The following is a 25,862-nucleotide window of genomic DNA, read 5'->3' as shown; positions in this document are numbered from 1 at the left end:
CCACAATGCAACTTGTGAGCCTGAAAATCGACTTCCATAGAGACAGAGCGCATTTAGTATAATGTGAAAATCACGCCCACCGGGGGGGTGTACAACAAACAAGCTAAAAAACCCAGAACTAAGTTTTTATAAGCTACCGAAGCTGACACTCAGTATGCCTCAGTAAGCCTATGTGTGCAGTAGACATTTAGTCACTGTTAAGTCAAATATCCAAATGTCAGTTTTATATATTATATTTCCTGTTGCTGATTACATTCCCCTCCAGTGGGCGTCACCTGTATCCACTTTTTAGTCCTTAAACGTTCGTTTTTTGGGTCGACAGCTTATAAAAACTTCTGGGTTTTTGGTTTTGTTTTTGTTTAGCTTGTTTGCTGCACACCTTGTCATATAACAGCTTTTAGATATTGTTCTGTTTTTTTCATCATGAAAATCTGACTTTTTCCATGTTTAAGTAGCCTACTATAATCGGGACAACCCAGTAACTTTGTTTTGGTAAGCTTTTCTCTGCAAGCATGTGAAAAAACGGCATGCTCAGATTTCACTCCCCTAGAGATGTAGGAAGGGTATCGTATTATAATATTACCACCCCTTAATCTGCACGTTTCCAACAACAGCGCCGCCATTTTGTTTTCGCAAGCGAAAATGATGGACCAATTCTAAAGCCATGGCAAAAGTTAGAGCAAAGCATGCTAACTGTTCTGTGGTTGGCTGCACAGATGAGCACTGAACACTATTTAAAGTCTTGTTAGCTTAGATAGCCTGCAAGTTGATCCTGGCACGTTCAGTTGCTAAAAATGAGCGTTTCTGTCCAAGCAATATTTTGGAAAATATATTAGACCACTCACAGCATTTAATAGCAATCATAAACATTAGCCTGGTGTATATGGCTCTGTTTGGCAAACAGGTACACTATGTATAGTGGATGTCCATACAGGTTTTGCACAAAAGATTAACATGACGGCACATGCTAGTCCAGGCACTGCATGTTTTCCAAGTATCCTTAATCAAACACACCTGATTCAGATCATCAGCTCATTAGTAGAGACCCCAAGACCTGAAATGAGTGTCAGACAAAGGAGAGATACAAAATATGCAGTGTTGGGGGGCCTCCAGGAAAGTGGTTGGAAACCACTGTGATAGTTGATGAGTTAAATCAGCTCCACAGCAACTACATACAGGTGCTGGTCATATAATTAGAATATCATCAAAAAGTTGATTTATTTCACTAATTCCATTCAAAAAGGGAAACTTGTATATTATATTCATTCATTACACACAGACTGATATATTTCAAAATGTTTATTTCTTTTAATTTTGATGATTATAACTGACAACTAAGGAAAATCCCAAATTCAGTATCTCAGAAAATTAGAATATTGTGAAAAGGTTCAATACTGAAGATACCTGGTGCCACACTCTAATCAGCTAATTAACTCAAAGTACCTGCAAAGGCCTTTAAATGGTCTCTCAGTCTAGTTCTGTAGGCTACACAATCATGGGGAAGACCGCTGACTTGACATCTGTCCAAAAGACGACCATTGACACCTTGCACAAGGAGGGCAAAACACAAAAGGTCATTGCAAAAGAGGCTGGCTGTTCACAGAGCTCTGTGTCCAAGCACATTAATAGAGAGGCGAAGGGAAGGAAAAGATGTGGTAGAAAAAAGTGTTCAAGCAATAGGCATAACCGCGCCCTGGAGAGGATTGTGAAACAAAACTCATTCAAAAATGTGGGGGAGATTCAGAAAGAGTGGACTGCAGCTGGAGTCAGTGCTTCAAGAACCACGCACAGACGTATGCAAGACATGGGTTTCAGCTGTCGCATTCCTTGTGTCAAGCCACTCTTGAACAACAGACAGCGTCAGAAGCGGCTAAAGACAAAAAGGAGTGGACTGCTGCTGAGTGGTCCAAAGTTATGTTCTCTGATGAAAGTAAATTTTGCATTTCCTTTGGAAATCAGGGTCCCAGAGTCTGGAGGAAGAGAGGAGAGGCACACAATCCACGTTGCTTGAGGTCCAGTGTAAAGTTTCCACAGTCAGTGATGGTTTGGGGTCCCATTTCATCTGCTGGTGTTGGTCCACTGTGTTTTCTGAGGTCCAAGGTCAATGCAGCCGTATACCAGGAAGTTTTAGAGCACTTCATGCTTCCTACTGCTGACCAACTTTATGGAGATGCGGATTTCACACTGCCAAAGCTACCAGTACCTGGTTTAAGGACCATGGTATCCCTGTTCTTAATTGGCCAGCAAACTCGCCTGACCTTAACCCCATAGAAAATATATGGGGTATTGTGGAGAGGAAGATGCGATATGCCAGACCCAACAATGCAGAAGAGCTGAAGACCACTATCAGAGCAACCTGGGCTCTCATAACACCTGAGCAGTGCCACAGACTGATCGACTCCATGCCACGCCGCATTGCTGCAGTAATTCAGGCAAAAGGAGCCCCAAATAAGTATTGAGTGCTGTACATGCTCATACTTTTCATGTTCATACTTTTCAGTTGGCCAAGATTTCTAAAAATCCTTTCTTTGTATTGGTCTTAAGTAATATTCTAATTTTCTGAGATACTGAATTTGGGATTTTCCTTAGTTGTCAGTTATAATCATCAAAATTAAAAGAAATAAACATTTGAAATATATCAGTCTGTGTGTAATGAATGAATATACAAGTTTTACTTTTTGAATGGATTAATGAAATAAATCAACTTTTTGATGATATTCTAATTATATGACCAGCACCTGTACATTAATCCACTAACCATTCAGAAACGTCCAGTTTCATTCTAAAAGTTGTAACTTCTTCCTGAGTCTCTCCATCAGTGTCGACTTTGGTTTGCACAATGTAAGGCTGAACACCGTTACTGACAATCCTCATCTTGGCTGCGTGAGATTCTCCAGCTTTGTTGTTGTTGAGCTGTTAAAGCTCCGCCCTCTTCTGGAAAGGGGGCCAGGAGCAGCAGCTCATTTGCATTTAAAGAGACACACAAAAATGTTTTGCTCGCACCCAAATAGGGGCAAATTTGACAAGCTATAATAAATTACCTGTGGGGTATTTTGAGCTGAAACTTCACAAGACACATTCTGGGGACACCAGAGACTTGTATTACATCCCGTTAAAAGGGGCAGGTTCCCTTTAAATGCATATAGTAGTAGTCTGACCTTCTTTCCTTTATTTACGGATATGCCGTGAACGCACACAGATGAATGATGAAAGTATGCAGTTTCCAGGGAAATCTGTCCCAATAACTCTAAAGTATGAATAATAATTATAGGCTTACCATAATGATTTAGGGTAAGGCAAAAACACGGGTTGGAAGATGTTTTATGAGAGCTACTCGTTTATTATTTACATTTTGTTGATTTCGAACAAAACAGTTATATATAGTGTAGCTTTAAATATTGATGGAGAAACCCATGGTGCACAACTGAGCCAATTATATACCTATACTATTTAAGTGATGTTAAGTTGTGGATATTTTCAGCAAACAGTTTCATTAGTACATTCATCATTAGAGGGCAAATGTTAGCATTCAACTGAACTGTGTATATGCTCTTTCATAACACATTAACACATAAATCACATACACTGCTTTTTATACACCTTTCGAAAATAGAAGTGGTTAAAAGTGGACCTAACCAATGTTTAAAAAAAGAGTTATGAAAACCTTTGTCATATTAGATATTGTAGCGCCTTAACAGACCCTCACTTTTATTGGAGTTTAAAATACCTGAAAGACTTTTTTTTTTTTTAAATAAATATATTCATAATCATAATAGTCCTATATTGGGAACATAATGCTCTGAAAGATCAAGCTTTTGAAGAAAAGTGATACACTAAAATGTATTAAAATGCCTTGTGACTGGAAGCTTTAATTAGGAGAGACTGGATCTTGGTGTCTGTATGAAAGGAGATTAAATCTGCAGTTGAATTACATACATCCACAAAGTTAATTAACTTCTAAAGATGGATTTCTTTGTATGTATAAAGCTCATTGTTAAAGCTCAGATAATGCTGGATGCAAATAAACTTTGTGAAATTAACAAATTAAGTATACATCGTAAACATGATCTACTTGACTGCTGTCAGTCAGAGGATTTTCAAATCTCAAAGGAACTTCACACATACACACATAGCAACACCTGAGGTCATTTATTTGCAAGTGGATGCCATCATTCAAGTCTGAATATCGTCTAAAAATACAAAGCAAAAGGAAATAAATACATTCAATTTAATGTGGTATTTTACACATTATTGCAAAACCTTGAAATCTTCCAACTTTATCTTGGAAAATGTAATGCCACATACTCATAATACTGAGGTTACCAATTGATCAGTAATATTCTAAAGACTCACTGCTTCAATTATGCAGTATAAAATGTAAAAAAAAAAAAAAAAAAAAACACACACCAAAAAGTAGAAAAGAATTTAATGAGCAAAAACCACCGAGGAAGGAGAGGAGAAATGTGTAGAAAGAAAACAAAGCTGCTCCTTCAGTCCAGGGTTGCACTGTATTTCCTGGAGCTCCACACTGTGTGCCAGCAGCGCGGTTTTGATGCAAAAGGATTGACCTTGAGTGAAATGGGTAATTGTTATTCCTCACTGCCTTTCCCTCACCGCTCAAGCACACAACATGAGCAGAACATTCGGCTCAGCACCTGAAACTAGTGCATGTTGAAGCAAAGGGTGCTTTTTAACGCACATGGCCTTGACCACTCCTGATGCGCTGATGAATGCTTCGGTCTCAGGATGTGTAATACTCCACGGATCCAATTATACACATTCAGATCGTCGGGCAACCGCTGCCTGGAGGTTCAGAGATGGAGCAAGAAAGAGCAAACCCCTGCTTGAACAATCTACATTCTCTGCTTCATTATTATGCAGTAAGTTTAGGTTTCACAGCTGCTGCCTGTTTTAATAGGCGACTAAATGGATTGTGCATCTAGTTTACAGAGCAACAAAAAGTAAAAGTGTCATTTAGCATTCAGGAACCGCACTTGAGGGAGTTCTGTGCACCGAATAAGTTAGAGAACAAAGTTATAGACAAAAATGACCCCTCAGATAAGGATTAAGACAAAGATATTACTGGATACAAACTCACATTAACAAACGTCTGGAATGAACACCCAGTCCTATGTTGGTACATTACTCTTTTGCTGCTGCTTGATTCTGCACAAATGAGATGAGCTGTCTGTGCATCAATTTGAGTTGATCAACAGCTGAAGCAAAGGTGATCTTGGCACGGCGATCAGCACACCGCTTGGCAGGAGCATTGGCTTTTAATGCGATGTGCCGTTTTAGGCCAATTTCCGAATGATTAATCTCTTCCCCAATGGCAACATTTAAAAACACAGGCCAGCATCTGACTTTCTTGCAAATTTGTGGATGCATATGCTGGCTCACTGATGCATATTGCACAGAAAACACTTCCTAATCAAATCTGATTGGCTGGTTTTATGCAGTTTAAGGAAGTGAACAAAGCCATGTTTACAAATGTTGATGGTCAGAAAAGTCAGCTTAAAGGGCTGGTTGATTATGTTTCACTTTTTTCACTTTAGTTATTGTGTAATGTTGCTGTTTGAGCATAGACAATGTCTGCAAAGTTGTGACGCTCAAAGTTAAATGCAAAGGGAGATATTTTCTTTTAAAAAATTCTCTTTTTAAGGACTACAACAAATGGCTGGTAGGGACTACAGCGAGCTTCTTCCCCGGTTAGTGACATCACAAACCATACAATTTACATAAACCCCGCCCCCAAGAACACACAACAAAGGGGGTGAGGCCATGTTGGGCTGCTTTAGAGAAGAGGAAGAGTTGTAGTAGAGTGTTGTTGACATGCCGTCATTTTACGCCAAACTGCTTCACAAACGAGGGTCAATTCAACACTGGATTTGCACAAAAGATGAACATGACGGCACATGCTAGTGGATGAGTTGAATCAACTCCACAGCAACTTCATACATTTATCCAATAAGAATTCAGAAACGTCGAGATGCATTCTATATGTCTCTCCATCAGTGTCTGACTCTGGTTTGAACAATGTAATGAACACCATTCGTTACTGACAATCGTCATTTTGGCTGCGTGAGATTCTCCAGCTTTGTTGCTGTTGAGCAACCAAAGACTTGTATTACATCTTGTACAAGGAGCATTATAGGTCCCCTTTAAGCGTCTGTGAAATATGCACTTTATCTATACACATTTTACACTATTTTTTGTTTTGCATACGCTGTTTCGATATTTGACGTATTTATTTTCCCATTCCATTATGTTATTGTGTAAAAAAACTATTCTGATAAACCTGGAAAAATGTACACTATTTTACAATTTTTTTGTGTTTTCTGTACAATTTTATTTTTTGCATAGGCTGCTGCATCATTAAAGCATGATTTATGTTTCCATTCCAGTCTGTTATTGTGATCAAATCTACTCAGATAAATGCACAACTGAATGCAACATAGAAGCAAAACAAACTGGTTGGTTGCAGATGGTCTGCACATCTGATATGTGGCCGGAATGAGCAGCGTTGCCATAGTCAAAAGTCTGGTATAATATGCGCCAGTTGCTTACATCACTTCCTGTCTTTATCGTGATGTGATACCCAGCTCACTGAGGCAGCGTGGCCGGTGATGGGGTCGCTGTGGTGATGCTCACGGTCTCTGTAGCTATGGTTGTGATGTAGACGGTCCATGTCGGCGTACTCGGGCCTGAGTTGAAGCTTGCTGCGAGGGGACGAGGACACATCAACATCTCTGTTGACTGAGTAGCCAGGCTGAATGCTGTAGACTTCCATCACCGAGCGCAGTGACCTGGACTGAACTGCAGGAGAGAGGGGAAGAGTAAAACAGATCTTGTTTTGAGTCTCGGCACAGTGACTCACTGCTGCATATTCAGTGTCTTCTGTCTCCGGGAGTTTTCAGAGTCAGTGAATTTTTTCATTTGTATGTACATAGAATTAAACGTTCACCCAAGTGCATTTCCATCATAGTATAAAAACAGGATATTGCTATAGTAGAAAAAGATCAGTATGTCTGGACATGCTTCAACACTCTTGAGCTTATTCTGTCATAATTTTCTCAGCCTTCAGGGTCAGAACAATACGAGGGTGAGTAAATGACATTTGGATTAACTCTCTGTTTAAAACTATAATTTTACTTTAGTTCTTTTCAGTACTTTTAGGTTCTAGAAATAATTTTCTATCAATAATCACTTTTGGCTGTATAGTGCACTTGAGTTGAGCTGTATCTCTGGATATTAAAAGAAGTTGTAGATTGCGACATTAAAGATCTTCAAATCAGTGTTTTAGATTCTGGGTTCTTTAAAGAAGGGGTTTCTAATGTTTTGATGACATTGACCCCAGATATAATGATCCTCTTGCTAAAATATAATGGCAGACTATATATTTTTATGTATAAAGACCCATTTAAATTGTGTGAGAAATAGTATGATATGATACATCATTTTGTAAAATAATTATTTAATTAAAAAAATTTTGTATTTAAATATTTACCAACATGTTTTTTATAAAAATTAAATAGTAATAATTATGTTTTATTAAAATATTAGCTTTGTATTATTTTGAATTAATCTTTTTCTCTTCCATATATATAAGATGCATCAGTCATTTTGAAAAATAACCATTTAATAAAAAAAAATTATTTAAATATTTATCAAAATATTTTAAAATATTTATTCAAATTAATATAATTAATTTGTATAATCCCAATTATATATATCTACATATATGCAGACACATATTTACAACTTGTTTTTACATTTTTTTATAAAAATTAAATGATAATATAAATAATTGTTTTATTAAAATCTTTTTCTCTTTCATATTAATGTTAGATGTTACAAAAATTGAAGCAATTCATTTAAATTAAATTAAAATATATTTGTATAGTGCACACTAAATCAAATTTTTGTAAAAAACAAAAAATCGTGTCAAATTTTCCACAGACTTCGTAGAACCCTCTTCTAGAGCCTAGTTTGAAAACCCCTGCTATAAAACACCAGATGGTTTCTAGATGTAGAGAATAAAAGATTTTATTTATTTATTTATTTATTTTTTCAGCATCTCCTACTATTGTCCATAACATTGTTTGGTTGAGTGCAAGCAGACAGTGAAACGAACACTATCAGAGATTAAATCAAGCAGAGTATGAGTAAGGTCAAACATGAGTTGAGAAGAAAAGTTGTGCCACATGAAAAATAAATGCAGGTGAGTGTTCTGAGCATCTGTGATTGTGAAAAGCACACATTGTATAACATCTGACAGCCGTGACCCCATTGCTGTCACTACTCTAAAAGTACAGAAGTGCCTGGCGACTCTCATATGTGAGCTATAAATTGCCTGTTCGCTTCAATGCTGCAGCCTCCCACTTTGACCTGTTCAAGAAACTGAATATAAATCAGGTTAAGCCTTGATGTAGAGTGCTTACAGTGGGTACGGAAAGTATTCAGACCCCCTTAAATTTTTCACTCTTTGTTATATTGTAGCCATTTGCTACAATATTCATTTAAGTTCATTTTTTTCCTCATTAATGTACACACAACACCCCATATTGACATAAAAACACAGAATTGTTGACATTTTTGCAGATTTATTAAAAAAGAAAAACTGAAATATCACATGGTCCTAAGTATTCAGACCCTTTGCTCAGTATTTAGTAGAATCACCCTTTTGATCTAATACAGTCATGAGTCTTTTTGGGAAAGATGCAACAAGTTTTTCACACCTGGATTTGGGGATCCTCTGCCATTCCTCCTTGCAGATCCTCTCCAGTTCTGTCAGGTTGGATGGTAAACGTTGGTGGACGGCCATTTTTAGGTCTCTCCAGAGATGCTCAATTGGGTTTAAGTCAGGGCTCTGGCTGGGCCATTCAAGAACAGTCATGGAGTTGTTGTGAAGCCACTCCTTCGTTATTTTAGCTGTGTGCTTAGGGTCATTGTCTTGTTGGAAGGTAAACCTTCGGCCCAGTCTGAAGTCCTGAGCACTCTAGAGAAGGTTTTCGTCCAGGATATCCCTGTACTTGGCCGCATTCATCTTTCCCTCGATTGCAACCAGTCGTCCTGTCCCTGCAGCTGAAAAACACCCCCACAACATGATGCTGCCACCACCACGCTTCACTGTTGGGACTGTATTGGACAGGTGATGAGCAGTGCCTGGTTTTCTCCTCACATACCGCTTAGAATTAAGGCCAAAAAGTTCTATCTTGGTCTCATCAGACCAGAGAATCTTATTTCTCACCATCTTGGAGTCCTTCAGGTGTTTTTTCATGTGTCTTGCACTGAGGAGAGGCTTCCGTCGGGCCACTCTGCCACAAAGCCCCAACTGGTGGAGGGCTGCAGTGATGGGTGACTTTCTACAACTTTCTCCCATCTCCCGACTGCATCTCTGGAGCTCAGCCACAGTGATCTTTGGGTTCTTCTTTACCTCTCTCACCAAGGCTCTTCTCCCCTGATAGCTCAGTTTGGCCGGACGGCCAGCTCTAGGAAGGGTTCTGGTCGTCCCAAACGTCTTCCATTTAAGGATTATGGAGGCCACTGTGCTCTTAGGAACCTTAAGTGCAGCAGAATTTTTTTTTGTAACCTTGGCCAGATCTGTGCCTTACCACAATTCTGTCTCTGAGCTCTTCAGGCAGTTCCTTTGACCTCATGATTCTCATTTGCTCTGACATGCACTGTGAGCTGTGAGGTCTTATATAGACAGGTGTGTGGCTTTCCCAATCAAGTCCAATCAGTATAATCAAACACAGCTGGACTCAAATGAAGGTGTAGAACCATCTCAAGGATGATCAGAAGAAATGGACAGCACCGGAGTTAAATATATGAGTGTCACAGCAAAGGGTCTGAATACTTAGGACCATGTGATATTTCAGTTTTTCTTTTTTAATAAATCTGCAAAAATGTCAACAATTCTGTGTTTTTCTGTCAATATGGGGTGCTGTGTGTACATTAATGAGGAAAAAAATGAACTTAAATGATTTTAGCAAATGGCTGCAATATAACAAAGAGTGAAAAATTTAAGGGGGTCTGAATACTTTCCGTACCCACTATATGTGTCTGTATTATACAGTCTCTTTAAATTAAAATCAGTCGATGTTTATATTGACATCTCAAGTCACAATTCACTACACGCTTCAGATGGAAAACAGAGATGTTTGGTAGATACACACAGTTTTTCAAAATGCGTTGAGAAGCATATCATGATATAAATAAAGTAAAATTCACAGTTTCATGATGCTGTCTGAAATGCTTTTCATGTGACATGATGTTGATGTTGACCAACCTTTCACGGTGCTGAAGTCCCCGGGGTCAGTGGCCCTTCTGTGTGAGATGGGCTGGAGGCTCGGGATGAGAATGAGAGAGAAAGAGATGACTAGCACCTAGGAAAAGAAGGAATATTAAATGAGAGGAATTAAATATACAAGTCCTGCTATATGGGTCAGCTTATGACCTACATCCTTTAAACAGGCTTGTACCAATCAACACTTTCATTATAATCAGCATCCTCATTCTTGATCAGGAAAGATGAAAAGATTCAGAAAATCAAGAATGTTCTTTACTATAATCGGCGATATTGTAATATTCTCTGTGATATACTTATAATAAATTTTTAGTTTTTTAAAGAAGTCTCTTCTGCTCACCAAGGCTGCAATTATTTAATCAAAAATGCAGTAAAAACCTTAATATTGTAAAATATATTTTTACAATTTAAAATAACTGTTTTCTATTTGAATGTAATTTAAAATGTCATTTATTCCTGTCATCAAAGCTGAATTTTCAGCATCATTACTCCAGTCTTCAGTGTCAAATGATCCTTCAGAAATCATTCTAATACGCTGATCTTGGGCCAGATTCATGAAACATTCTTAAGAATAAAACCCTTCTCAACTGCTATTTTTATCTTATTTTCTAACTTAAGAATAATTTGCATTCCCAAAAACATAACCGCTTAAAGTTAGTCATTTATCTTCATGGTATCTGTGTTCACTAGAATTTAAACACCCAACCTGTGCCTCTCGAGTCACTTTCAAAATTATTCATTTATTCATTGATGCTTGGATTTATTAATAAAGCTGAATGTAATCATATCGACCGGCACAGAGCACGGACAGCAGCGAGAATGAAAGCAGAGTGAAACCACGAAACACAAACTGTGATTATTATTTCTTTTAGTTAATTTTCTTTCACTGCCAATGCATAAAAGTTTTGATTTTGTTTTTGGGTGTACTAGAATATTTGGGTCTATTAAAAGATTTACAAGGTTTAGACTGTAGTTTTCAAGCTTGAATGTTTATAAAACTCATTATTTTTCCACATATTTGACACTGTTGCAGCTCCTCTTTTCCCAGTCAGTCAGTAACATTCTGTTTAGTTCGATAAATCGAAATTGACCCGAAATGGTGATTTGGCTTGCGATTATGATAATGCAAAGGCTTTGTGATCCATCTGAAAGCACTGCATTTGAAAAAGCAACACGCTTCAAACATACAAACTTTCCAAACATGAGAAGCGTTTATGAACCTCTTTTCCAACAAAATTTAATAATGTGTTTTTACTCCAAAGTCACTTCATAACATCAGTCGAGTGTTTGAAATAGCATTTTGATTAGCACTGCATTATAAAAATATGTACTTTTTATTATGGAAATACCCAAGAAGGCTTGAAGAACACAGATAAACCATGCATTGTAGTAGTCGTGTGTTTATTATATTCATGTTTAATCAATCAAAGTGTTTCAATCTTCTTTTTATTCAGTTACAGCAGTAGTATGATACCCATAGGGGATTTCCTGGAACTGTGTGTATTTATTACTTCTCTGAGGCATATTTGGAGTATCTGCTCTAGGGCACCCTCTGGCGTCCAGTAGGAAACAGACATTTTTAGCACCAAGTATTGCTCATTCAATCCTATTCTGGGTAAAAATAGTAAAAATAGGCTATAACTGTAACTATATAATCAATATATTATTCTCCAGAGCACAGGAGGTTTTTTTTTTCACAGTGGATGCATAAGAGGCACATATTTAATATTAAATACATGGCGTCCATTTTTTATTTTGCATATCTCCTGGCAAAAATAAAGAAATTATTGTCACAGATCTTAAGATAATGTTTTATAATAAATCCGTAGACCTTTATAATTATTTATAGTCATGGGCTGTTGCATTACAAGTTTTCTGTAAAATAAAAATATTACTATTTTTTACTATTGAGTTATATTATACAAGAAAAACAAACCTGGTATTGTTTATAAATGTTTTGTCATTTGTTTTATAAATCGCATTTTAAATCGCAATTTTAACCAGAAAAAAAAATAAAAAATCGACGATCGGTCTGCGCAGAGCCGATGCATCTTGAACAAGCTATGCATCTTGAATAATCTCTATGAAGCCCCTCCTCCTGAAAAGCACAGTGTGCTCTGATTGGTCATCTGGAGCAAAGTTTAATGCTCTTTCAGAGGAGTATGTGAAGAGCACAGCCAGATATTTCTGACTTGTAATTGCAGCCTTTGGAATCTTGGCAAATCTGAGCATAGTTTGATACAGTAACTCACTGTTTGAGTGCTCATGATCAGTCAATGATGTAATCAGTTGTAATAAAGAAGAAAATGACTTAATTAAGTGACACTGACGACACAGTTGAAATCTCTGCCTGCTCTGGTCGATGTGTCACTGAAGATTTATTTTCTTCCTTTTTCTGAGTCTTCCGCAAATGTTCACTTTGAAGCTTTACTTTGATTGTGATTCAGTTCTAAAACCGCCTGGAGCGGATTCCTTCAAAGCACAGAGCTACCTTTCTTCCTTCATTTCTTTTCCTTTCCTTTCATTCCTTCCTTCCGCTGTCATCTTACCAGGATGCAGGTTCCCGTTTGAGCCGGTTTACAGGAGCCATTCATCACCAGTGACTGCAGCCGACGTAACTGCTCCATCAGAGACCTGACAGATAGATGGGGAGAGTTATGAGTTAGGGGAAGGGGAAGGAAGTAGTAATAAAACTTCCATTTGATGTGAACTTTGAAAGTGTAAAGTACCAAGTCATGCTTTAAAAGGAAATGGCTTCATTTAAGGACAAATATGCAGTGAGTGGGAGGATTTCAGAGTGCTAAAAGGTGTTTTGAAAATGTCAAGATGGATGAAATAAGTTTTGAAGTTGAGTGAGTCCATCAAACCAAGTATATATATATATATATATATATATATATATATATATATATATATATATATATATATATACATACATACATTCATACATAAATACATACATACAGACTGATATATTTCAAATGTTTATTTCTTTTAATTTTGATGATTATAACTGACAACTAAGGAAAATCCCAAATTCAGTATCTCAGAAAATTAGAATATTGTGAAAAGGTTCAATACTGAAGATACCTGGTGCCACACTCTAATCAGCTAATTAACTCAAAGTACCTGCAAAGGCCTTTAAATGGTCTCTCAGTCTAGTTCTGTAGGCTACACAATCATGGGGAAGACCGCTGACTTGACATCTGTCCAAAAGACGACCATTGACACCTTGCACAAGGAGGGCAAGACACAAAAGGTCATTGCAAAAGAGGCTGGAGCTCTGTGTCCAAGCACATTAATAGAGAGGCGAAGGGAAGGAAAAGATGTGGTAGAAAAAAGTGTACAAGCAATAGGGATAACCGCACCCTGGAGAGGATTGTGAAACAAAACCCATTCAAAAATGTGGGGGGAGATTCAGAAAGAGTGGACTGCAGCTGGAGTCAGTGCTTCAAGAACCACTACGCACAGACGTATGCAAGACATGGGTTTCAGCTGTCGCATTCCTTGTGTCAAGTCACTCTTGAACAACAGACAGCTTTAATCTGGGCTAAAGACAAAAAGGACTGGACTGCTGCTGAGTGGTCCAAAGTTATGTTCTCTGATGAAAGTAAATTTTGCAATTTGCAATTTTTGCAAATCAGGGTCCCAGAGTCTGGAGGAAGAGAGGAGAGGCACACAATCCACGTTGCTTGAGGTCCAGTGTAAAGTTGCTGCAGTAATTCAGGCAAAAGGAGCCCCAACTAAGTATTGAGTGCTGTATATGCTCATACTTTTCATGTTCATACTTTTCAGTTGGCCAAGATTTCTAAAAATATTAAAAAAGTAATATTCTCATTTTATGAGATACTGAATTTGGGATTTTCCTTAGTTGTCAGTTATAATCATCAAAATTAAAGAAATAAATATGAAATATACAGTCTGTGTGTAATGAATTAATATATAATATACGAGTTTCACTTTTTCAATGGAATTAGTGAAATAAATCAACTTTTTGATGATATTCTAATTATATGACCAGCACCTGTATATATATTACAAATAATTTAGTTATAATTCATTTTAATCTAATATCTTTATTTTATTGTTATAGGATTCTTTCTTCATTCCATTTGGATTGATTTAAAATTATGATTCATTAAGGATTATTTGACAAGAGACTGAATAAATTTTTCATGTTGAATTCTAAGTAAAATGCTGATTGAAAATTACAGAAAATTGTAATGATATTCTGGTGTCTTGAATGTATAGACCATTGTGTCTTGCCTAACAACACCCTTTTACTGGTAAAAATCATTATAATGCACAGCCTCTCATGGTTTATTGCTTTATTTTATGTCCGTTTTCACTAGACTTCTCCTTTAAATTTAATAGCTGATTTTACAGCATCTTAAACAGCCTGTAAAATAACCAATAAAAGACAGAAAGAAGTGCCATTCTGCAAATGAATCTCATAATGGAACATGGTTTCAGGAGAGTCAGGTTTATAGGACAGCTAAAGAGGCAGTTTGCATGAGCGGGTTATAAAACCTACACATTTTACAGCAGTGGATTTCAACTGATGGGTCACGTTCTGATCACATAGCAGGGGAAAAGCAAAGCTACATGCAAATAACTACTGTATATAATCTTGAATAGTGCAAATAGCAAAATAAATCATTTTATAAAGGGAGGAGAAAGAGCTGTTGCATACATCACAGGGTTTATATCCAATCAAATGTACTAACACTTTGCAATAAGGTTTCATTACAACATTAGTTAACATGAACTAACAATGAACAATACTTCTACAGTTAATTGTTTAGATCAAAAGTTGTATCTGTTAGCATTAGTTAATGCTCTCTGAACTAACATGAACATGAACATTTTTATTAACTAACATTATGGTTAATAAATCCTGTATTATTTTTCTCATCATACATGTTAGTTGATTGCATTAAATAATGTTAACAAATGAGAACTTATTGTAAAGTGTTACCTCAAATTGTATGATATTTTGAATCAGAAAATAGTAGACGCTGCAAATAATAACATTGCTTTGGATAAAAGCGTCTGCTAAATGCATACATGTAAATGTGAATGTAGAAGAAGGCCAAATTAGACAGATGCCAACATTTGAAAGGCTCTTTGAGGACTGTAGGGGGAAAAATTACACTTAGTTTATTTTTAAGGACATTTTAGGGTACTTTCACACTAGCACTTTTGGTGTGCACCCAGGTTTGACTGATGTCAGAGTTCGGTTTGTTTAGTTCAGGGGTGTCAAACTCATTTTAGGTTGAGGGCCGGATGGGAAAAATGTAACCATGTGCAGGCTGAATTACCTTTTTGGTATATTTACCATACAAACTACAAATTAATACAGCTAGAAAAACACACTGCTCTGTGAAAACTGCCTATTTACTGTGAAAAGACTTTATTACATTTTTAAAATAATGTTTTATTTTACATTTTTAATAGCTGATTCAGATTTTTTACAAGCAAACCGGCCTGTTTCGGTTTGTTTAAGCAAATTTATTTGTTGTTTATTTGCTCTATAACAGGCCAAACTGGCCTTAAACAAACAAACAAAAAACAAACAAACAAACATTTGTAGCCAGCCAATTAAAGGCAACCACTATGTTTTAATCATGATGCAAACAAAGATGCTACACATTTAGCATGAACATTTTTTTTTTTTTTAATTATTATTATTATTATTTATTATTATTGTATAATTTCAAGATTTAAAGGAAAAACAGAATGGTCTGACTTTTGTATTGTGAAATTATGCTAGAAGACACCTGCACAAAACAAAAACAGCAGACTGAATGAAAATGCAAATTCACTCTCTGCCAGTAGGTGGCGTTTATGGAACAGCAGCAATATAGTGTTTCCTTGTTTACAGCTGTATACAAAACAGCACTGCGCATTTAAACACTACTTTATACAGAGGTAAGAGGACAAGAAAATGGCAACTATTATGAAGACAGTTCCTTATCATAGATACAATCATATAAACCTAAATCTGTGTTCTCTTTGCGTCAGTCCTCAGAGTGCCTTGTCTGGTCTGTGTTAATGTCCTGTTTATAAACTTAATAATATTCCACACAAAGGACAATTTGTGTGCAAGTCTGGAATATAGATTGGCCAAAATGAAACTTAAAACCATACAATTTATGGCTGTTCGACTGGTGCATCTCTATTTTCTATTACTGTTAAAATCATCTCCTGGTCTGGATTGGTCACTGTCGTGGGCTGTATGTTTGACACCCCTGGTTTAGATGATGTGAACGCTGTTTTCCGAACTCGGGTGTGCACTCGCGAACCGTACCCGAGTCTGCATAAAAAAGTGGAAGGGGAGCAATCGAACTCAGGTTTGGACCATGCAACTGAACCAAGTGTGAAAGCACCCCACTTTGTAGTGTAAGCAATTTTAGTACTCTGTGGCCACTTGATGTCCAATCTAAAGTCCGGATCCTGAAGCCAAACTAGTAGAGAACCATTGATTTATTGCCTTGCCAGAGCGGAGCAGATCTGATATTGTTGTAAAACAAGACTTACGTGTTGGTCTTCTCCAGCTGGAGGACTTTCCGCTGTAATTCCATATTCTGAGTGCTGCAGGCAGCCATCCTAGACCAGAGAATATTGGCCAATTACTCACAGTGATAAATCTGAACTACAGGCACCCTCACACACTCTCTGTCTGTCACAGCCTGTGTACGTACACACACTTCCTATTTAGTGTGCATGGTGTGCTGCAGCATCAGTAACACAATAATTCTTGGTGGTTCAGTATTTCTCATGATTGGGAACGCCAACAACCATATAAAAATGCTGGGTTAAAAACAACCCCAGTTGGGTTGAAAATGGACAAGCCCAGCAACTGGGTTGTTTAACCCAGTGGTTGGGTTAAGTGTGCCTGACAGTTTTATTTAACCCAATTATTGTTTAAAAATGACTATATGGCTGGCTTAATATGAACCTAAAATAAGTTGGAAATTAAAAATCAGACATTATTACTAGAGGCAACAATAATAATCAAAAGGTGATCATTTATTAATAAGCAATTTAAAAATTTTTTGATTTATTTAACTATATAATTATTATTGATGTTTGTTTAATTATTATTCATTAAACTTAATAAATTTCCTTTTATTTAACATATTAATAAATGTCATATTTAAACAATAATTGAGTTAAAAAAGACTACCGGCAACACTTTACAATAAGGTTCATTAGTTAACTACATTAGTTAACATGAACTAATAATGAACTGCACTTCTACAGCATTTATTAATCTTTGTTAATGTTAATTTCAACATTTACTAATACATTATTAAAATCTTGTTAACATTAGTTGAACTAACATGAACAAACAACTGCATTTTCATTATCTAATGTTAACGAAGATTAGTAAATACACTAACAAATGTATTGCTCATGGTTAGATCTTGTTAGTTAACACATTATCTGATGTTTAACTAATGAACCTTTTTGTAAAGTGTTACCAAGCTACCCAGTAGGTTGGTAACAAACATTTAACCCAATCACTGGTTCAAACAACCCATTCACTGGGTTTATCCATTTTAAACCCAACTTGGGTTGTTTTTAACTCAGCATTATTTTAGAGTGAATGTTCACCTTTTGATTACAATTGTTGCCAGCAATTATGTGTCTGGTTTTTAATTTCCAACCTATTTAGGGTTCATTTTAAGCCAACCATTTAGTAATTTTTAGTTGTGTAAAATAAAACATTTAACCCTACCAGTGGGTTCATCCATTTTCAACCCAACGTGGGTTGTTTTTAACCCACTGTATGTGTAAATTCACATGACCGAAGTGTGAATGCGTGAATAAAAAACAGCAAGATGGCTGTGGTGCTTTTAGTGACTGCAGTGCCTGCTGTGGAATGAGTTTGTCCTTTGGACAGATAAACCCACGGGCTCTTCCTTAAAGGCCAATTTCATGCACCGAAATTTGTGGAGCAGTGTGTTCTAAATCATTTCTTCAGCCTCTCGGAGGATATACGATTCCTTTGATCCCAAGTTAAGATAAGTTCGAGCCTGGGTTTTTAATGACTTTCGACCTCAATTTCAACTTTACTGTGAGTTTACTTCGTAATGAGTTTTTCTTTGATGTCATATTCATTCATTCAGACTACTTGTACCACAAACTGGATGTCGGAGGTAAATGCTTTGATGGCACACAAGACAGGTACATACAGTAGTTCACAATATACACTACCGTTCAAGAGTCTGAGAAATATTATTTCAATTTGAAATCATTTATTTTTTAATATATTTTCGAATGTAATTTATTCCTGATGCAAAGCTGAATTTTCAGCATCTTTACTTCGATCTTCAGTGTCCTTCAGAATATGCTGATTTACTCAAAAGAACAGCATTTACTCTATGTGAAATAGAAATCTTTTGTAAAAGTGTAAAAGATTATACTGTCACTTTAATTTAGTATGTCCTCTCTGAATATAAAAAATAATTTCTTTTAAAAAAGAAAAAAAGACCCAAACTTTTGAATTGTAGTGTATCTATTCAGATCTGTTTTCTCATACTACATATGTGCAATAAAAAAAAAAAATTGTAAGCTAAAATTGAAGAAATAAGGTCTGCATTCATGTACATATCTATATTAGGGCTGTCAATCGATTAAAAATTTTAATCTAATTAATTACATACTCTGTGATTAATTAATCTAAATTAATTGCATACATCATTTTTGCTGTGAAAGTATTAAATATTTCAATTCAAATGAATCAATGCAGGGTTTTTCCTGGGTCAAAAATGGTCTTCGGTGGTGACAGACATGGTCATCCACACAAACAGTAAAAAGTGCCCTACCCACATGATCTGCGAGCCCGATACTGACAATAAAGTAATTGTAATTCTTTCTTGCCCTCTTTGCATAAAAAAAAAAGAAAAAAAAAAGTGATTTTATAGCTTTGTAAGAGAAGATGCTTTTTTGCTAAACTTGAAAAGTAATAAAAACTAGCATTTAGAAGTTATATTAACTAATAATATAATTTTCTACCATATACAATTGAATGCACCTAGCTAACAACAACTTGCTTTGCTCTGGTTTCACCTCACTCCAGTCTATACTAACTGATTTTATAGGTAGGCCTAATTTACTACACATTGTCATTTAAATAACCTGAAAATATTGTGGATTATTAAGGCTAATTTTACTAACCACTCTTGCTAAATGGGGTAAGCATACTTATGTTCTCATTTCAGAGTTGTTCGAGTAAATGATTCATTATAGACTGTGTGGACAGATCAGTTGTTGTCATGATTCATTAAAATGAATCTGTTCAAATGAGTCATTAGGTCGCGAATTGGACATTAGCGGACGTTGACGCGTTGTGTGCGAATCGCGACTGTTATTAGGACATCGCAAAAGATTTGTCAACACAGAAAACACTTCACCACTGGATAGGATTTTCTTTTTGTTTACTGAAAGTGTGGTTTATGTCAGCTGCAGGGCGCCTGTCAGAGAAGATGAGGTGACGTTCTTTTGAGCTCTACTCACACCCAACGGTTATTCAGGAAAAACATTCTCCGAATGCGCCTCGTGAGACATGAATTCGGTCTTACGAACTTTTAGCATTGTGTCAGTTGACTTAGATTATTATGTGTGAGGTAGAGAGAGTGCAAAGACGGTGCTTACTTTGAAGACAGATAGAGCTCCAGGTTCAAAGGTCAATACTGAATGGATTAATCTGCGTTTTTTTTAACGCCTTATTTTTTTCTCAGATTAATTAATCAAAATTAACGTGTTATTTTGACAGCCCTAATATCCTCTATCTATCTATCTATCTATCTATCTATCTATCTATCTATCTATCTATCTATCTATCTATCTATCTATCTATCTATCTATCTATCTATCTATCTATCTATCTATCTATCTATCTATATATACAGCTATGGAAAAAATTAAGAGACCACTTAACATTGATTTCTGAACTTGGAGTGGTCTCTTAATTTTTTCCATAGCTGTATATATATGCTCCATGTATAGAGCAAGCACAAATGAGCCAAGTGTGACAGCTCTTGCGGTGCACTTAGTGTCCGAGTACACTTTTTCATTCACTCCCTCAAGTGAACTACATTAGTGGACTAATGTATGAAATAGTGAATGAGGGTATAGTGTGTGTTCACCTGCCCTCCAGTCCATCTATATATTCCTTCTTTTTCTTGCGGCTCTCCTGTGCCGACTGCTTGTTTCGGATTTTCCTTCGAATCTTCTTCAAAACCTTTTCTTCATACTAATAAAAGCATGAGAGAACAAGCCAGACAAAATGTTAAAAGGAATTCACGTTGAATTGAGGTAGCACAAAAGTACATTTTTAACATTTATTTTTTGATACAGATTTTATTGGAAGGTCTGAAGTAGGTGACACGTGAATTGAATCAAATCAGCTTAATCATGACATTATCCATTATCCTAACACAGAGGGAAAAACCTCTGCGGCTGAAAAGAAGGTGTTATTACGATGAAAGCCGCCTTTCATCACTGACTTCCTTCATCTCAGCCTCTATAAAAGCCTCTTTACTCCCTGCTGATGTCTGATCGGTCTTCTGGCAGAAAATATAGAGACACGTGTAGGACATGGATAGATTATTACAAGTGGCCACGTGGCCTTGGTCTAATTCAGGGGGAACCTGTGTGTGTTCAGCGTACCTTGTTGAGAGGCAGTTGGCTGGGAAGACTGACTCCTTCCTTGGCTAAAAGTTTCTTCTCATCTTCATTGAGAATCAGTTCTTGCTGGGATTGCTGGGAGGAGGGTTTTGTCTAGACGCAGAAGCACACATTTCATTTCATGCTCTTGTTCAAAAACCTTCAAATTTGTAGGAACTGCATATATTAGGATTATGATTAAGGACACTCTACTTTACAAGAAATTCTTCAGGAATTCAGGAAAGTGTTTTTGTTTGTTTTTATGCAGCATACATCACAATGCATAAATCAGATCCAATGCATCATCAACCCAAACAGTGAAACAGCATCTGTGGAGGTATTAAAGCGCTATGCACTAACAGCTCTCTATTTATGTTGCCCAGTAATGTTTACAGGTCAAAGTCATTACCAGTGTGAGGATGAGCTGTTTACGCTATATTTGATAGAACACATTGCCCTCTCCATCCTCAACATGCTTTTATCTGTTCAAAAAAACACTCTTAAGCTGCCTCACTGTCTGTTGTCTACACAGGCAGCTGCTTTCTAAGGGGGCATTCTTTCATAATGCACTCTTTACGCTTCCCCGCCCTTGACATAATTTTCCATCATTTATTAGACAACACTTCCCCACCCTTGACTGAATTTTTCATCATTTATGAGACAATGCTTTCCCGCCCTTGACAGAATTTTCCATCATTTTTTAAGACAATGCTTCCCTGCCCTTGTCGGAATTTTCCATAATTTATGAGACAACGCTTCCCCACCCTTGATGGAATTTCTCATCATTTATGAGACAATGCTTCCTCGCTATTGACAGAATTTTCTGTCATTTCTGAGACAGTGCTTCACCGCCTTTGGCGGAATTTTCCGTAATTTTTTGAGACAACACTTCCCTGCCATTGATGGAATTTTCCATAATTTTTGAGGCAACGCTTCCTCACCATTGACAGAATCGCCATCATTTATGAGACAACGCTTCCGAACCATTAATTTTCTGTAATTTCTGAAACAACGCTTCCCCACCCTTGACGGAATTTTCCGTCATTTTTTGAGACAACACTTCCCTGCCATTGATGGAATTTTCCATCATTTATGAGACAACACTTCCATGCCATTGACGGAATTTTCCATCATTTATGAGACAACGCTTCCCCACCCTTGATATCATTTTCCGTCATTTGAGACAACGCTCCTTGAGACAACGCTTCCTCGCCCTTGACGGAATTTTCCGTCATTTTTTGAGACAATACTTCCCTGCCATTGATGGAATTTTCTGTCATTTATGAGACAACGATTCTGATTTTCACTGTTGTACGGTAGGGGTGGGGGGGGGGCGCTATTATGCTACTTTCTGGATCAAAACACATGCAAAAAGGAGCAGAAACAAGTGATTACTTTAATTTTTGGGAAAAAAATGTGATTTTCTCATCTTTTTGTTCAAAATGTTGCTTTAATGTTGATTTAAAGGTGCCCTAGAATCAGAATTTGAATTTTCCTTGGCATAGTTGAATAACAAGAGTTCAGTACATGGAAAAGACATACAGTGAGTCTCAAACTCCATTGTTTACTCCTTCTTATGTAAATCTCATTTGTTTAAAAGACTTCCGGAAAACACTCGGATCTCAACATAACACCGACTGTTACGTAACAGTCGGGATCATCAATATGTATGACCCCAATATTTGCATAATGCCAGCCCATTCTACGCATTAGACAAGGAAAGGCAGTATTAACGTCTGGATCTGTGCACAGACAAGGTAAGCAAGCAAGAACAACAGCGAAAAATGGCAGTTGGAGCAATAATAACTGACATAATCCATGATAACATGATATTTTTAGTGATATTTGTAAATTGTCTTTCTAAATGTTTCGTTAGCATGTTGCTAATGTACTGTTAAATGTGGTTAAAGTTACCATCTTTCTTACTGTATTTATGGAGACGAGAGTCGTTGCTATTTTCATTATTAAACACTTGCAGTCTGTATAATTCATAAACACAACTTCATTCTTTATAAATCTCTCCAACAGTGTAGAATTAGACGTTAGCCACAAAGCATATAGCCTCAAACTCACACAAAATCAAACGTAACCATCAAAATAAATACTTTACTCACATAATTCGAAGCATGCATACAGCAGGCATGACGAACATCTTGACAAAGATCCATTTATTAGCTGTGTGAACTTTGTAAATGCAATGTATAGTCGAGAGCTCGTGGGGCAGAGGAAACGCATCTCTTAAAGGGGCCGTGTTGAAAAAAATCAGTGCATAGTTAATGATGCCCCAAAATAGGCAGTTAAAAAAATTAATTTAAAAAAATCTATGGGGTATTTTGAGCTGAAACTTCACAGGCACATTCAGGGGACACCTTAGACTTATATTACATCTTGTAAAAAAACAATCTAGGGCACCTTTAAAATGATCAAAAACGCTGGCAGTGGCTGGCAACTTTAAAAAAAAAAAAAAAAAAAAAAAAAACTGTAAAGCCTGACATATGAAATAATAGTCCAAAAAATTTATTTTATTAACATTATAAATATTGTGGAATAGAAGTATTAGTTTTTTTTTTTTTTTTTAAAAACTGACCTTGTTTGTTGGAATGCACTCTGGGATTTGCTTCTTAGTGAACAACGCATGCAAAGCTGCCTTTAATTTTGTTTTCTTACTTACAAGCTTTAAAACGTTGTCTAGGTCTTGTAACTTGCTAAGTTTTCGAGCCATTGCGTTTCTCTCTTTCTCTGTCATATATTTTTTCCCAATTTCCTCCACATCTCCTGTTTTCCAGTATGAAATCTGACATCTCCACTGCTTTCTCTCTCTATTTGAGTGTGGATGTCACACTCAGCAGTATGTGTCACACTGAATGTCACAGCAGGACTGTTTAGTCACATACACAACATGGTGTCTGTTTGTGTTCTGTCAGTACTCACCGGTTCTCCAATGTTGGAGAGCAGCAGGTCTTTTATGGTGAGCTGGTAAACGGGGGTTGGTTGAGTTCTCGCCACTGCTGACGTGCACTGAGAGTCTGTCAGACCGTCAGAGAACAGGCAGGCCTCCCAATCTGCTACACACACAACACACACAAACACAGGAGCGTTTTACATCACGAAATGCGTTTGCATCACATTCTGTCTGAAGAACAACAGACAAAAAAGATCTTTTCTTTTTCTGAGTGGTTGTTATTACATTGCCATATGGTAGATAGAGTTTTGGCGTTTTTAAGACATTGGAAAATAGTTGTTAGGGTGTTTTGGGAGTTTACCACATTTTAGGTGGTTTCTAGACCACTGCTGTGCAGTTGCCAAGGTGTTATGATGGTTGTTTACACTAAGGGGTTACAAGGTGTTGTTACCCCATTTCTATGTGGTTGTCAGGGCATTGCTATGCAGTTGCTAAGGAGTTCAAATGGGTTGTTTTTTAAGTGGTTGCTAGAGCATTGCTATCCAGTTGCTAAGATGTTCTAGGTGGTTTCTAGGGTGTTGTGGTGCAATTTCCAATGTGTTCTCAGTGGTTGTTAGCACATTTCTGGATGGTTGCTGGGGCATTGCTATGCAGTTGCTAAGGTGTTCCAGTGGGTTGATTTTTTAAGTGGTTGCTAGGGCATTGCTATGCAGTTGCTAAGATGTTACAATGGGTCATCATTACCCCATTTCTAGGTGGTTGCTAGGGCATTGCTATGCAGTTGCTAAGGTGTTCCAATAGGCTGTTTTTCTAGGTGGTTGCTTTTGCAGTTGCCAAGATATTGTAGGTGGTTTCTACAGTGTTGTGATGCAAAGTGTTGTGAGTGGTTGTTTGCACATTTCTGGGTGGTTTCTAGGGCCTTGCTATGCGGTTGCTAAGGTGTTCCAATGGCTTGTTTTTCTAGGTGGTTGATAGTGCATTGCTATGCAGTTGCTAAGATGTTCTGAGAGAATGTTAGCACATTTCTGGGTGGTTTCTAGGATGTTGCTATGTAGTTGCTAAGGTGTTCTGAGCAGTTCTTGTCACATTTTTTTTTGTGGTTGCTGCTGTTCTGGGTGGTTGATAGGGTGTTGCGAGAGGTTGATAGGTGATTGCTTACTGGCTCGAGTCAAAAAAATTGCAATTACTAAATTACAGGTATTTTTGGTGAGAACAGACCTGCATTAGTGGAGGAAAACCACCACTGCGGTGATGCAATAAGTAAAACTTACGTCCCTTATGGTCTGCTTTCTCTAGGAAGATCACAGGCCTCTCCTGCCTGGCTCAGAATTATAAGTGCCTTCCTGCTGACTCTGTTCAGACTCTGTTCACTACATTTTCTCAGGCTTTGTACTCTGAAAGCTATGAATGTCTGTTGTGTGTTCTGATGGTTTTGCAGGCCCTACAGGTTTTTGTGACTGAAAGAATAAAAGGAAATGCAACCAATCCCAACACTACTTGCAAACAGCTTGCAATTTTGCCTTATTTCTGCAATTTTCCACTCAAAAATTAAGCAAGTCAATATCAGCTAATCAAGTTACATAAATCACAGTCTAATCAAATTGATCTTATTATTTTTTTGCAGCTGTATTACAGCAAATGTGCCTCATAAATGGCAAATATGGCAAAATCAGGGGGTAGTACACTTGAACAGTACACTTGAGTTGATTTCTTGATTTCTCAGATAAAAACTGAAATGTTTGTATGCAAATCAGTTGCACATAAGGTAGTGTTCATAAACACTTGTCTTCATGACAAATGCATTCAAGTATACATAAATAATTATTATAGCTCTTCTCTAGTGTTTTTTATATAGCTAACCAACCAACTGTGAACACTGGATAACTTTCCTGAGGTAAATGCAACGTTAAGCGACATGTTGTTCACATTGTTTTTTGATGTCTGTCTGCAGTTTAAACAATGATTGAGCAATTA

At 36.9% G+C, this 25,862-nt stretch overlaps 1 protein-coding gene across 3 annotated transcripts in view; it reads right to left on the bottom strand.

Annotated features, from left to right (window-relative positions):
• Positions 1–4,150: 4,150 nt before the first annotated feature.
• Positions 4,151–25,862, bottom strand: part of creb3l3b (cAMP responsive element binding protein 3-like 3b) — a 33,620-nt gene continuing 11,908 nt past the window's right edge. The window contains exons 4-10 of one of the 3 annotated variants that reach the window (XM_067362959.1): positions 23,918–24,051; positions 20,990–21,100; positions 20,467–20,573; positions 16,850–16,918; positions 12,859–12,943; positions 10,292–10,388; positions 4,151–6,816 (exon numbers count right to left, since the gene is read on the bottom strand). In XM_067362959.1, coding sequence (XP_067219060.1) covers positions 6,569–6,816; positions 10,292–10,388; positions 12,859–12,943; positions 16,850–16,918; positions 20,467–20,573; positions 20,990–21,100; positions 23,918–24,051 — 851 coding nt within the window. In that variant the 3' untranslated portion in view covers positions 4,151–6,568. The remainder of the gene's footprint in view (positions 6,817–10,291; positions 10,389–12,858; positions 12,944–16,849; positions 16,919–20,466; positions 20,574–20,989; positions 21,101–23,917; positions 24,052–25,862) is intronic. The other 2 variants (XM_067362960.1, XM_067362962.1) reach the window with 2 other exon arrangements.

This window comes from Chanodichthys erythropterus, chromosome 16, assembly GCF_024489055.1.
Source record: "Chanodichthys erythropterus isolate Z2021 chromosome 16, ASM2448905v1, whole genome shotgun sequence".
Classification (NCBI taxonomy): Eukaryota; Metazoa; Chordata; class Actinopteri; order Cypriniformes; family Xenocyprididae; genus Chanodichthys; species Chanodichthys erythropterus.
The sequence above is the reverse complement of the archived record's forward strand: the minus strand, read 5'-3'. Positions and strand labels throughout refer to the sequence as shown.